Source organism: Nerophis lumbriciformis, linkage group LG12 (assembly GCF_033978685.3).
Source record: "Nerophis lumbriciformis linkage group LG12, RoL_Nlum_v2.1, whole genome shotgun sequence".
In the NCBI taxonomy this organism is placed as follows: Eukaryota; Metazoa; Chordata; class Actinopteri; order Syngnathiformes; family Syngnathidae; genus Nerophis; species Nerophis lumbriciformis.
The window spans coordinates 13,430,646-13,444,586 of NC_084559.2; the positions used below are offsets into that span (position 1 = coordinate 13,430,646).

At 39.0% G+C, this 13,941-nt stretch overlaps 1 protein-coding gene across 1 annotated transcript in view; it reads left to right on the plus strand.

The window, feature by feature from the left end:
• The window catches only part of LOC133623018 (thioredoxin reductase 2, mitochondrial-like), a 107,598-nt gene that overhangs the window by 2,816 nt on the left and 90,841 nt on the right, over nt 1-13,941 (plus strand). The window contains exons 2-5 of the mRNA XM_061985924.2: nt 4,024-4,089; nt 4,179-4,235; nt 10,056-10,200; nt 10,571-10,645. Of these exons, the coding sequence (XP_061841908.1) occupies nt 4,024-4,089; nt 4,179-4,235; nt 10,056-10,200; nt 10,571-10,645 (343 nt within the window). The remainder of the gene's footprint in view (nt 1-4,023; nt 4,090-4,178; nt 4,236-10,055; nt 10,201-10,570; nt 10,646-13,941) is intronic.

A 13,941-nucleotide genomic window follows, 5' to 3' on the forward strand; every position in this document is an offset into this window, starting at 1 on the left:
ACAAAGAAATCTTCTGGGGGAGGATTACCCCCCTACAGGTCACTACTGGTCACTTATAGCATATAAGAATATTCTTATATGTATTATGTTATGTTATGTTATGTTAAGCAAACTATGAATAATAAAACACGCCATAACATGTGTCCTTTATCATAGCTACACGTATGACAAAAAAAACGTGTGAAAATCAGTGGTATTCAGTGAGGTAAGATGAATTAAATGCGCTGACAGTTCATTGCTCCTGCCAAATGAATTGCACTGAGTGGAGCGGATCACCACTCCAAGATGGCGGCCCCGTGTCTCGCCAGCGCCAGTAGGCAGTAGTGGTCGATGCTGCGTCTACTTATAAGATGTCTATGGGTAGGTCTTTATTGTCATTGCACGAGTACATCGGAACTTGGTTTTCAGCACAAACCCGTTCAAGATTAGACAAACAAACAGTGTACAGGGTTACAGAACAGGAACGCTAAGATGGGAAAAAGGTCAACGCTGGGGTGGATGAGTAAAAAAATACAATCTAGACCAGGGGTGCTCATTACGTCGATCGCGAGCTACCGGTCGATCTCGGAGGGTGTGTCAGTCGATCACCAGCCAGGCATTAAAAAAATAGTCCTGAAAATGAGCGATCATAAATCTTCACTATGACGTCACTTGATTGACATTCACGGCACCCGAGGGTCTTCTGAGATGACGCTGGCTGCTGCCAGCTCATTAAAATTACCGACTGGAAGGCGAGAAACACTTTATTTCAACAGACTGGCGCCGTACCTGTCGTCAAAACTCCAAAGACCGACTGCACAGTTGCACAGTTGCGCTAACAAAATAAGAGTCTCAGAAAGCTGCCGTGCACAAGCTAGCAAGCTACGGAGTTTGCCGACAATGTATTTCTTGTAAAGTGTATACAAAGGGGTACGGAAGCTGGACAAATAAGATGCCAAAAACCAACCACTTTCATGTGGTATTGGACAGAAAGGAGGACTTTTTTTCTCCTCCATTCGAAAATGCGGACATTATCAGCACCACTGTCTGATTCCTATCAATGCAAGTCATCACAATCAGGCAATACACCAACTTATATTCTTGTCTTCATGAAAAAAAGGAATCTATATGTGTTAAACATGCTTGTATTATCTTTAAACACCTTTAACTTATTAACAATATATGTGTTAAACATGCTTGTATTATCTTTAAACACCTTTAAGTTGTTAACAATATTAACTATATGTATTAAACATGCTTGTATTATCATTAAACACCTTTAATTTTTTAACAATATTAACTATATGTGTTAAACATGCTTGCATTATCATTAAACACCTTTAATTGTTAACAATATTAACTATATGTATTAAACATTCTTGTATTATCATTAAACACCTTTAATTTTTTAACAATATTAATGATGTGTTAAACATGCTTGTATTATCTTTAAACACCTTTAACTTATTAACAATATATGTGTTAAACATGCTTGTATTATCTTTAAACACCTTTAAGTTGTTAACAATATTAACTATATGTATTAAACATTCTTGTATTATCATTAAACACCTTTAATTTTTTAACAATATTAATGATGTGTTAAACATGCTTGTATTATCATTAAACACCTTTAACTTGTTAACCATATTAACTATATGTATTAAACATGCTTGTATTATCATTAAACACCTTTAATTTTTTAACAATATTAACTATATGTGTTAAACATGCTTGCATTATCATTAAACACCTTTAACTTGTTAACAAAAACATATGTTTCATAAATAAGTAAATATAAATTATATATATGAATGAGGTAGATCCCCACGACTTGATCAATTGAAAAGTAGCTCGCCTGCAGAAAAAGTGTGAGCACCCCTGATCTAGACTGTGCTCCTAAGGTCTGGAGTGGGGAAAAAACTCCAGAGCAAAGCACATATACATATTACAACATACATCTCGAGACTTGCAACAGAGGGGAGGGAGTGGGGGCCACGGTGGCGGGCTGCAGCTCTTCAGGCGCTGCCCAGCCGTCCATCACCCCTAAAGGATTGGCGTCAACGGCGTTGGATGGGGCGGTGGGGTATGTGTGTGTGGTGTATATTTTTTGTGGATGCGTGTGTGTGTGTGTGTAAGCCTGCCGCGTGTCTCTATTCCGCGGCCTTAGTGTGGTGCAGTCGCTAGTCAGTCCAAAGTCAACAACAACAGGTGTGTGTCCATGAGCGACAAGAAGGGAGTTTGTTGTGTCTTCGCTGCGCTGTCCTTCGGGAGAGTCTTGAATCCAGGGAAACAATCCAAGTTACAATGTTTTGTATGCGAGTGAAAATAAAATGTGTTTTTCACATTAAATTGTCTATGACTGGTCCTCGAAATTCATCCTGCGGGGGCAGACAGTCCGATGTGATCCAAAATCGCAAGAGTGTCCACAGTTCTTCCCGCATCCTCCAGTCATTTGTGGCAGCTTTGGGGTACTTTAAAAACTGCCAGCAACTTCCAATCTGTGGACAAACCAGAGCAACGCTTACTCCAGTCAGCAGATGTCCTGTTGTCATAATTCCGAATAGGTGGATATCTTCACGTCCTCGACTGAAAGGGTCGCCAGGCACGCGGCACTCCTTCTTCTCCCAAAAGTCCGTCGCGTGTCCAGCAACAACCGCTCCGTCACGACAAGCAGGTTCCCCCAAACCCAGGATCTTGTCAATTTCGTTTTGGAGAGCAGAAAAAAAAATTTAAATTAGAAACAAACCATTTAATTGAAACGCTAATGTAACGCTTTAATTAGGGCCCGAATGGCCCATTGTATAAGGACTCCCAAAGGGAGTCCTTATGCAATGGGACATAAGGACCTATTGAATTTCTAAGGTTTTATTATTATTATTATACCGGCCGCCTCTTTGAGCTGCAATTTGACCCACTTAACATGCTTCAAAACTCACCATATTTGACGCACACGTCAGGACCTGCGAAAATTGCCTTTTGATAAAAAAACAAACAGCAAAACTCAAAATTGCGCTCTAGCGCCCCCTAGGAAAAAAAAAAAATAGACTGCCTGTAACTCCCACTAGGAAGGTCGGAGAGACATGAAACAAAAACCTTTATGTAGGTGTGACTTACACCTACCTTTCATAATTGTACATCCTCGGGCAAAAATCAACAGGAAGTTGGCAATTCCCCCTTCAAGACAAAAAAGTACTAAAAACAGTAACTTTTGCCTCTTTGAGCTGTATTTTGTCCCCCTTTACATGCTTCAAAACTCACCAAACTGAACACACACATCAGGACTGGCTAAGATTGTGATCTAATGAAAAAACCTAACCCCAAATCTAAAAATTGTGCTCTACCGCAATTTTTGAATAAAACGCAGAAAAAAAAATGACATAACTGCCTGTAACTCCCACTGGGAAGGTCGGAGAGACATGAAACAAAAACCTCTATGTAGGTCTCACTTAGACCTACATTTCATAAATTGACAACCCCCAGCAAAAATCAACAGGAAGTTTGCTATTCCCCCTTCAAAACAAATTTTTTGTAAAAACCGGTCACCTTCCTTCAAAAACGATCTCCTCTGAGCGCGTTTGTCGTTTCGCCTTCAAACTAACACAGGAGAGAGATTGAACCCTTGTGATTACAATGACAGAAGCTCTTTTTTTCTAACTGCTCCGGTTTTGATTTTATGACCCTTCAAAGACCCGCTGCGCTGATGCTGCTGCGCTGCTGTTTTTTTAAGATGGCTGCTTAAAAGCAGGAAGCACCAACGTGCCCACACAATGCAGACAAGGTAGGTACACTAGACAAAAGTCTTGGGACACTTCAGACTAAAAGTAGACAAAAGTATTGGGACACTTATGACTATCACTGGACAAAAGTATTGGGACATTTAGGACTAGCACCTGCCAAATATGCGGGCCCGACCAATGCTGCTTGCAGCTTTAATTTTAACTGTCTTTTAAATAGCTTTCTCATGTACAGTACAATACATTAAACATGCTGCTAATATCGTGCTGTTTTGTATTGACTTAATTATCCAACGTGTTCATGCAGGGAAGTATGAGTACGACGTGGTGGTCGTTGGAGGCGGTTCAGGAGGGCTTGCCTGTTCCAAGGAAGGTGAGAACTGTAAAAAAAAAAAAAAAAAGATACCATACTGCACATTTGCTTCTGACAAATAACATGATATTGTGTGTTGTTTATAACAGCTGCTGAACTCGGACTCAGCGTTGCCGTTCTGGATTATGTGGAGCCCTCTGTTAAAGGTGAACACAACATACTAATTACTTAGTAACACTCACACAAAGTTAGTTGTAATGCATGTTGCTCGCATTTTGAATTCTTCTTGGATGGATGGATGGATGGAGATTCCAATCGTATTCAGGACTGATGTGGCCTGAATCTGATGCCAAAAGATCAGATTTGAAGCACTTTAGAGCGTTTAGACTGGCAAAAAAAAAAAAAAATCACGAGAGGGCAAAAAAATTACATTTGGTATGCAGTGGAAACTGAGCCTAAAATATATTTTTTTTAAAACCCATAAATGAATGAAATAAAAAAATCAAACAGGTGTAATATTTGGAGAAAATGTTGCATTATTGCCTCGAATAATACAAAGCTGCGACGCTGACTGTTTTTTTTTCTTGAACCATTGTGTGGTGTTCATATTGTTGTTACTCAGCCAGCGTTTGTGGGTCTGATGGACCCGTTGCATTTTGTGGCTTTTAATGCCTCACAATCAAACACTTTTATGTTAAAATACTGAACAGATGTTTACCTTATCCCAAAAAACATCTGTAATGAAGTGCTTCGAGAGGCTGGTAAAGGAATACATTTGACCCATACCAGTTTGCTTATCGCCCTAACCCAGGGGTCGGCAACCCAAAATGTTGAAAGAGCCATATTGGACCAAAAATACAAAAAAAAATCTGTCTGGAGCCGCAAAAAAATTAAAAGCCATATTACATACAGATAGTGTGTCATGAGATATAAATTGAATTAAGAGGACTTAAAGGAAACTAAATGACCTCAAATATAGCTACAAATGAGGCATTATGATGCAATATGTACATATAGCTAGCCTAAATAGCATGTTAGCATCGATTAGCTTGCAGTCATGCAGTGACCAAATATGTCTGATTAGCACTCCACACAAGTCAATAACATCAACAAAACTCACCTTTCATGCACAACCTTAAAAGTTTGGTGGACAAAATGAGACAGAAAAAGAAGTGGCATAAAACACGTCCTAGAAAGTTATACATGTAAACAAACTAAGGTGAGTTCAAGGACCGCCAAAATTAGTAGGACAAAACGGCGCTCGCCAAATACTCGAATCAGTGAAGCATGTAAACAGTGTGCTTTATAACAATTAGGGAGGTTTGTGTCATGTTTGTCCTCCTACAGAAACCATATTAAAACAAAAAATAGATTGTTTTCCCCTCATCTTTTTCCATTTTTCATACATTTCTGAAAAAGCTCCAGAGAGCCACTAGGGCGGCGCTAAAGAGCCGCATGCGACTCTAGAGCCGCGGGTTGCCGACCCCTGCCCTAACCGCTTCACAGAGGACGCCATCTCCTCTGCACTCCACCTGAGCTTAGAACATCTGGAAGGAAAGGATACACACGTGCGGATGTTGTTCCTGGACTTCAGCTCAGCATTCAACACCATCATCCCGCAGTACCTGGTGAGCAAACTGGCCCCCCTTGGATTCAGTACAACCCTTTGCAACTGTCTGCCTGACTTCCTCACAGACAGACCCCAGTCTGTGAGAGTGGGCAACAACACCTCCAGTGCCATCTCCCTGAGCACCGGCTCCCCCCAGGGCTGCGTCCTGAGTCCACTGCTGTTCACGTTGATGACTCATGACTGCTGCGCCAGGTCCACTACTAACCACATTGTGAAGTATGCAGACAGTAGTGGGCCTCATCCGTGACAACAACGACATGGACTACAGGGAGGAGGTGAAACATCTGGTTGACCGGTGCAGAACCAACAACCTGGTCCTGAACGTCGACAAGACCAAGGAGATCATCGTCGACTTCAGGAAGCACCAGTCCAGCCACGCTCCACTCTTCATCAACGACACAGCGGTGGAGATGGTAAGCAGCACCAAGTTCCTGGGGGTGCAGATAACTGACCATATGACCTGGTCCCTAGACATCGGAGCTCTTGTAAAAAGAGCTCAGCAGCGCATGCACTTTTTGCGTCAGATGAAAAGAACACAGCTCCCTCCCCCCATTCTCAGCACATTCTACAGAGGCACTATAGAGAGCCTGCTGACCAACAGCATCTCTGTCTGGACTGGAGCCGGCAATTCCTCAGACTGGAAGTCTCTGCAGAGAGTGGTGAGGACGGCGGAAAAGATCACCAGCACTCCTCTTCCTCCTATCCGGGAGATCGCAAAAAGCCGCTGCCTGACCAGGGCTCAGAAAATCTGCAGAGACTCCTCCCACCCCCACCAAGGACTGTTTTCACTGCTGGACTCTACAAAGAGGTTCTGCAGCCTCCATAGCAGAGGTTCTGTAACAGCTTCTTCCCTTTGGCCATCAGACTCTTGAACGCATCATAATAATCCCCTCAATTCTCCCCAAAAATGGATTAACTGGTTGGAATATAAAGACAATATAACATACATCCATAAACCTGGATGCATGTGCAAAAGTGCAATATATTTATCTGTACAGTAACCTATTTATTTATATCTGCACCTTATTGCTTTTTTATCCTGCACTACCATGAGCTAATGCAACACAATTTCATTCTTATCTGTACTGCAAAGTTCAAATTTGAATGACAATAAAGAGTAAGTCTAAGTCTAAGACCCACAAACACTAGCTGAGTAACAACAATATGAATGTTACATGGAAATTTCTCTGCCACAGGGATTCTTCTTTTGTGTCTCTGCACCTGCGGTTCCCACACAAGGTTGAAAAACATTGTTTGTCAACACTGTCTGCTCTCATTTTCTCGCACATTTCACCCTCTGATGTTCTGTGTACCTACACTCTGTCCTCCTCCTGTCTAGGCCTGCTGTTTGCGTGTGTGTGGGTGGGTGTGTGGTACACAGAACATACATTTCCACACTTCTATTAGCCCTGGGTCCAGTGGACCCGAACATCTTATATGTAATATAAATGTGTAGGGGGGTGTATGGTGTGTGGTCATTAAATATGTATTCTGATGTATGTTCTTCACAGAAAATGAGCCAAAGCCAGTGAGTCCCAGTTTGAAAAATTAAATAATGGTATAATTTTTCTTTTAATAAAAATCGAAAAAAGGGTCCCACAGACCCAAACACCACACAAGGGTTAAAACTGCCATTGCTCAAAAAGTAATAATGAATCAAAACTAATCTTTTTACGAATTATTATACTTCACATCAAATATTGCACTACAAAATATTTTATAGCATATTTTGGTTGTTTGCTATATAAAAACAAAGTAAAAAAAAGCATAAAACGACAACACAAAAATAATCCACTTAAAACATAATTAAAAACGTGTATCCATCCATCCATTTTCTACCGCTTGTCCCTTTTTGGGGTCGCAGGGGGTGCTGGAGCCTATTTCAGCTGCATTTCAGGAAGGCGGGGTACACCCTGGACAAGTCGCCATCTCATCGCAGTAATTAAAAACGTATAATCCACAAATACATACCTGCCAACTACTCCGGTTTTCCCGTAATTAGTACGGTTTTCATCAACCTATTCCGGGTTACGGTTGCAGTGATAAAAAATACGTTTTTTCATTAATTAAAAAAAAAAATTTTTTTTAAAGTTTTATTCACAAAATCGCGTAACAACAATGACAATCGACACTGCTTCCCGTAACTTCCTATCGAGCCATTCCCAATGCCCATTGTTTCCAAACGAGCGAACGATCATGGAATCAGCCGGAGAAAAATCGCAAACGAGTCTTAAACCGAAAAGAAAACTGCAGTCATTCCGTGAAGAATATTCAAAAGCCTATCCGGGAATAATTATCCGTTCCAAAAAGGGTGAAAACTACGCGAATTGCACCTTGTGCAGACAAGATTTTTCGATCGGACACGGAGGAATTAGCGATGTAAAAGACCACGTTGGGACAAAAAAACACAAGTCTAATGCCGTTGCTAGCGATACAAGTGGAAAACTTTCAACGTTTTTCGTCGCCCAAACAGATTCTTTGGATGTGATAAATGCCGAAGTTTTATTTACGGAGGCAATAATTGAGCATGGACTTCCAATCGCACTGGCTGATCACATGGGACAGTTAAATGTTTGTAATGCAACCTTTAAAAATCATTACGCGGTGATCGCGGTCCCAAAAATAAACTTTTCTTGCATGATAATGTCCAGAAAAATTCGCTTTATATTACTATAGAGTCCTTTTAACGAATGAGTTTGATGGTTTATCACAAACCTTAAATGAAAGAAGTCCTTTGTTCTCCTATAACTTGAAGTGGCATAAAACATTTAAAACAAAGGGGTTATAGGAAAAATCACTTTCAGTGTTTTATGCCACTTCAAGTTGTCAAAGACGGTATGCTGGTGCCCGACTGCCACAAGTGGAACAAATATTTGAAACAAAGGGGTTATAGGAACAATCACTTTCAGTGTTTTATGTCACTTCAAGTAAACTTATCATAAAGTTACCATATCATTTTTGCAGTATGATCAATCTGATAGAATAAATTTGGATTTTAGCCACAAAAAGGTAATGACACCAATGTTATCTATTGGAATTGTTTAGTACTGTTATACTGTTAAAAGTGTTTATACTATTTATGCTTTCAAGTCCAAGTTGAAGAAATCTTGTTAAATGTTGACAGCATAACTACCAAAATACAGAAGTATGTCCTTAATATTTTTGCAGTGCTATTTCTGTTGAAAAGATAAAATGATTACATTAGAGATGTGATGTGCCACTTTTCAAGTGTCTGATGGCTTAAATTAATTTTCATTAATTTTTCATATTTTGAATTCTTTTGAAAGGCTTACAAAAAAACTACATTTGAATTGTAATTCCATGCTATTGACAGGACTATTAATTTTAATGAAGTTAGCTTACCATGTTTACAGTATGATAATTGTGATAGAAATGTGAATTTTAGGCACAGAATATTTTTTACAATTGAACAAGGCAGTAGATTATACAAGCTTGGACAGAAAGTTAATAATGACACCAATTTTTTTTTAAATGGAATTGTTTAGTACTGTTTTACCATTTGTTTACTGTAAAAAGTGTTTATACTGTTTATACTTTCAATTAACAAATTGAAGTCTTGTGAAAGGTTGACAGGATAACTGGCATTAACTGTCAAAATAATTTCAAACTATTGAAGTTAGCTTACAGAATAAACATGTCAATCAACCCATATGATTTTTGCTTTAATATTTTTGTTTTGAAAAGTCACTGTGACTGATAGAAAAGTGATGGTTTTAGCAACATTTTAACATGTCTGAATGCTAATAATCATTTTGTCCTGGACCTACCGGGGCCTGCGGCCCCTGGACCCTGGCTACTAGGTTTTTCTGATTTCAAAAGTTGGCAGGTATGCAAATAGATCTGGAGTTGATTCAGAGAAAGTAAAAAAAAAGAAAAAAAAAGACCTACCATATTTTTAGCGGCCCTTTTGGATCCCCAATAATTTTAGTGGGATTTTTTAAAAACTGGCATTGCTCAAAAAATAATGCAATAGAATCAATCAATACTGACCTATTTAAGACACCTATTACGTCACATCAAATATTCCACTTTGAAATGTGTTTACAGAGAAAATATTGCATATAATGTGTTTTGCCATAAAACATAAATAACTAAATACAACTTTATATTGACAGACCTAAAGTTGATCTAGCGATTTAAGCGTTAAAACATGAATATATGACTTATTTTTAATATTTTTATGACTGACACCCTTCCGTGTTCCCTGGGACCCAACTTGAGGGGAGCCCTTAAAGTTAAAAATGATTTTGAAAATGAAGAATATCTAAATGGCCCCCACATACTTGGATTTTTCTGTTTGCGGCCTTCAATGGGAAAACAAGTTTGGACACCCATGCTGCACTGTAATGCAAATGTACACGTCTGCATCCTCCAGGCACCAAGTGGGGGCTCGGTGGCACGTGTGTTAATGTCGGCTGCATACCGAAGAAGCTCATGCACCAGGCGGCTCTGCTTGGCACCGCCATCAAAGATGCCAAGAAGTATGGTTGGCAGATCTCAGGACCAATTTCACATGACTGGTAAGGTTTGGAGAGGGAAACTTGTGAGGCAAACCAGACCTTAGTTAACATAGCAGCACCATCTAGTGGTATTTTTTCAGAAGTACACATAATTCAAGTTAGTCCTTGTTGCATTGTCCTTTCTACCATCCTGTAATAGATGCATGTGAGTAGGGAGATTTGAATTTTACATACTGAATACACCATAAATTCAGCTTACAGAGCAAGAGTCTTTTGTTCAATTTAAATTTGCTTTCCTGTTTTTTATTTGGCTGTTGTTCACCCAATCCTGTGAACCAACACGTATTGTTTGTTGACAACACAGCAGATTTTTCTTATTCGGTGATGTTTCAGTGTGGTCTTTTTTTGTAACCTTCTCATGTTCTTGCAGGGTTACCATGGCGGAGGCAATTCAGAACCACGTCAGATCTCTAAACTGGGGTCACCGGGTCCAGCTCCAGGACAAGTCAGTACAATACAATATCACAACCACATTGTTTGTTCTATAGTATTTGAATTCTAACACAATTTTATTTTCATCTGCAATATCGCTGACATGTTAAACTCTCACCCACTTACCAATACAGAACACTGATATAATTTACTTGATAAAGTCCAAAAATTGTTACTTCTACGGTGACTGAAGGGATTTTACGGTAATACAATTTTGTTTACCAATTTTCTTGAGAGCCTGGCCTCTAGGAAATGCATTAATTTGTCTTTTAGTTACTGAATGCAAATAAACTAATTATTATGCTATGTCACTCTATCTGATTTTTTTTTTATAAATCCAAGTGATTACACTTGAGGGTATAAACCTAAAAAATATTTCCGTTACGTATATTAGCCTGCATGCTCACTCACAATTGTAGGGTACTGCCATCACATGTGCATCTTTTATTTATTGGGTGACTTTATTCATTAAGAAATTAGCATTACACGACAAACATTTGTTTCCAGTTAAATGTAGTATGTTATTTGTTTTATGGGTGGGGAGACTTGATAGACTTAGTTAAAGTTAAAGTACCAATGATTGTCACACACACACTAGGTGTGGTGAAATCTGTCCTCTGCATTTGACCCATCCCCTTGTTCACCCCCTGGGAGGTGAGGGGAGCAGTGAGCAGCAGCGGTGCCACGCCCGGGAATCATTTTTGGTGATTTAACCCCCAATTCCAACACTTGATGCTGAGTGCCAAGCAGGGAGGTAATGGCTCCCATTTTTATAGTCTTTGGTATGACTCGGCCGGGGTTTGAACTCACAACCTACCCATCTCAGGGCTGACACTCTAACCACTAGGCCACTGAGTCTCAAATGTTTCTCTTTTTTGATCCGTTTAGCTTGACCGCTAAAAACAATACAATTGCTTGGCAGCAAGAGATGACCCATGGGGGCTGTGAAATACGTTTAGATCGAATATATTAAAACATGTTTTATTTTCATATGACAAGATCCCAGAAATCTCCAAAATAACAAATGCACTGCAAAAACTGAAATCTAAGTAAGATTAAATATCTCAAAAAAGGGTGATATTTGCTTATTTTCTGTCTGATAAGATAATTCTTCTCACTAAGCAGATTTTATGTTAGAGTGTTTTACTTGTTTTAAGTGTTTTGGTCCTAAATGATCTCAGTAAGATATTACAGCTTGTTGCTGAGATTTGATGACCTATATTGAGTAAAACATGCTTGGAACTAGAATATCAACTGTTGCAAAGCTGTGTCATCAACACTCACAAGTATAAAACTACTTTTTTAAAGTCGTCATTTCTTATTTCAAGCATGAAAAAAAATAAATCATGACTTTGACACAATTGTGTCTCATAATTAAAACAGATGACAGCCAAATGGACTTTGCTGTTTTATTTTCAATGAAACAATAGAAAATAGGTACTCATATAGTAGTACAGTTGGCACAGTACAGTAAACTGACAGTTAATATTTAAACATTTAACATTTCAATCTATTTTGAACAGAAATGGTCCATGCACATTCAGATAAATTCCTCAAAATGACAATTAAAAAAAAATTTGGCCGGGGGCCGGGCCGTATATATGCGCACTAATTGACTGAAAGAGCACGCACTTGGCGTGATGATGTCATGTTATCCATGGAAAAATGCATTTTTAGACTATATGATTTGCCTGAGCGGCTAGGAGACCCCGAGAGTAACAAGCGCTTGCCTTGTTGCCTTTCCATTAAGAACAATAAATTAGTTTTTAGTATAAGTTTGTTGGTTTCAAAAAATGTAATGCCGAGCGTATATCATTATGTCAAGATAAAGGCACTAGAATTTACTAAATTTAAGAATATTTTTCAACATATTGAGCAAAAAGGTCTCTTTTTTCTTCTACCAAGAAAAGTGCACTTGTTATTAGTGAGAATATACTTATTTTAAGGTATTTTTGGGTTCATTGAGGTTAGCTAATTAGGGCCCGCATGGCCCATTGTATAAGGACTCCCAAAGTGAGTCCTTATGCAATGGGACATAAGGACCTATTGTATTTGTAAGATTTTATTATTCTTTATTCTTCCGCCGCCACAACAAACTGTAATTTGACCCACTTAACATGCTTCAAAACTCACCATATTTGACCCACACATCAGGACCTGCGAAAATTGCCTTTTTAAAAAAGAAACGAACCACAAAACTCAAAATTGCGCTCTAGCGCCCCCTAGGAAAAAAAACAACTAGACTGCTTGTAACTCCCACTAGGAAGGTCGGAGAGACATGAAAAAAAAACCTCTATGTAGGTCTGACTCAGACCTAGATTTTATAATAGTACATTCTCGGGCTAAAATCAACAGGAAGTTGGCAATTCCCCCTTCAAGACAAAAAAGTACTAAAAACAGTCACTTTTGCCTCTTTGAGCTGTAATTTGACCCCCTTAACATGCTTCAAAACTCACCAAACTGAACGCACACACCAGGACTGGCAAAAATTGCGATCTAATAAAAAAACCTAACCCCAAATCTCAAAATTGCGCTCTACCGCAATTTTTGAATAAAACGCAGAAAAAACTGCTCCTCGGAAGAAAAAAAAATGACAAAACTGCCTGTAACTCCCACTGGGAAGGTCGGAGAGACATGAAACAAAAACCTCTATGTAGGTCTCACTTAGAACTACATTTCATAAATTGACAACCCCCAGCAAAAATCAACAGGAAGTTTGCTATTCCCCCTTCAAAACAAAATTTTTGTAAAAACCAGTCACCTTTCTTCATTCATTATCTCCTCTGAGCGCGTTTGTTGTTTCAGCTCCAAACTAACACAGGAGAGAGATTGAACCCTTCTGATTAAAAGTTGGCGAAAGAGTTTTGATACCTGCTCCGGTTTTGATTTTATGACCCTTCAAAGAACCGCTGCGCTGATGCTGTTGCGCTGCTGTTTTTTTAAGATGGCTGCTTAAAAGCAGGATGCACCAGCGTGCCCACACAATGCAGACTAGGTAGGTACACTAGACAAAAGTCTTGGGACTCTTCGGACTACAAGTAGACAAAAGTATTGGGACACTTAGGACTAGCACCTGCCAAATACGCGGGCCCGACCAACGCTGCTTGCAGCTTTAATTTTACTTGTTTTGGAAAGTCTTGACAAGCCACATTTTCTTGTTCTATTGGCAGATAATTTTGCTTAGTTCAAATAAAATACCCCTCATTTTTGTATTTTTTTTTCTTGTTTTTGAACATTGACTTTTTGCAGTGTGCTCAAATAAACTAACTAAATAAAATAAAATGTAATAAATTAAGTAGCCATTATTTG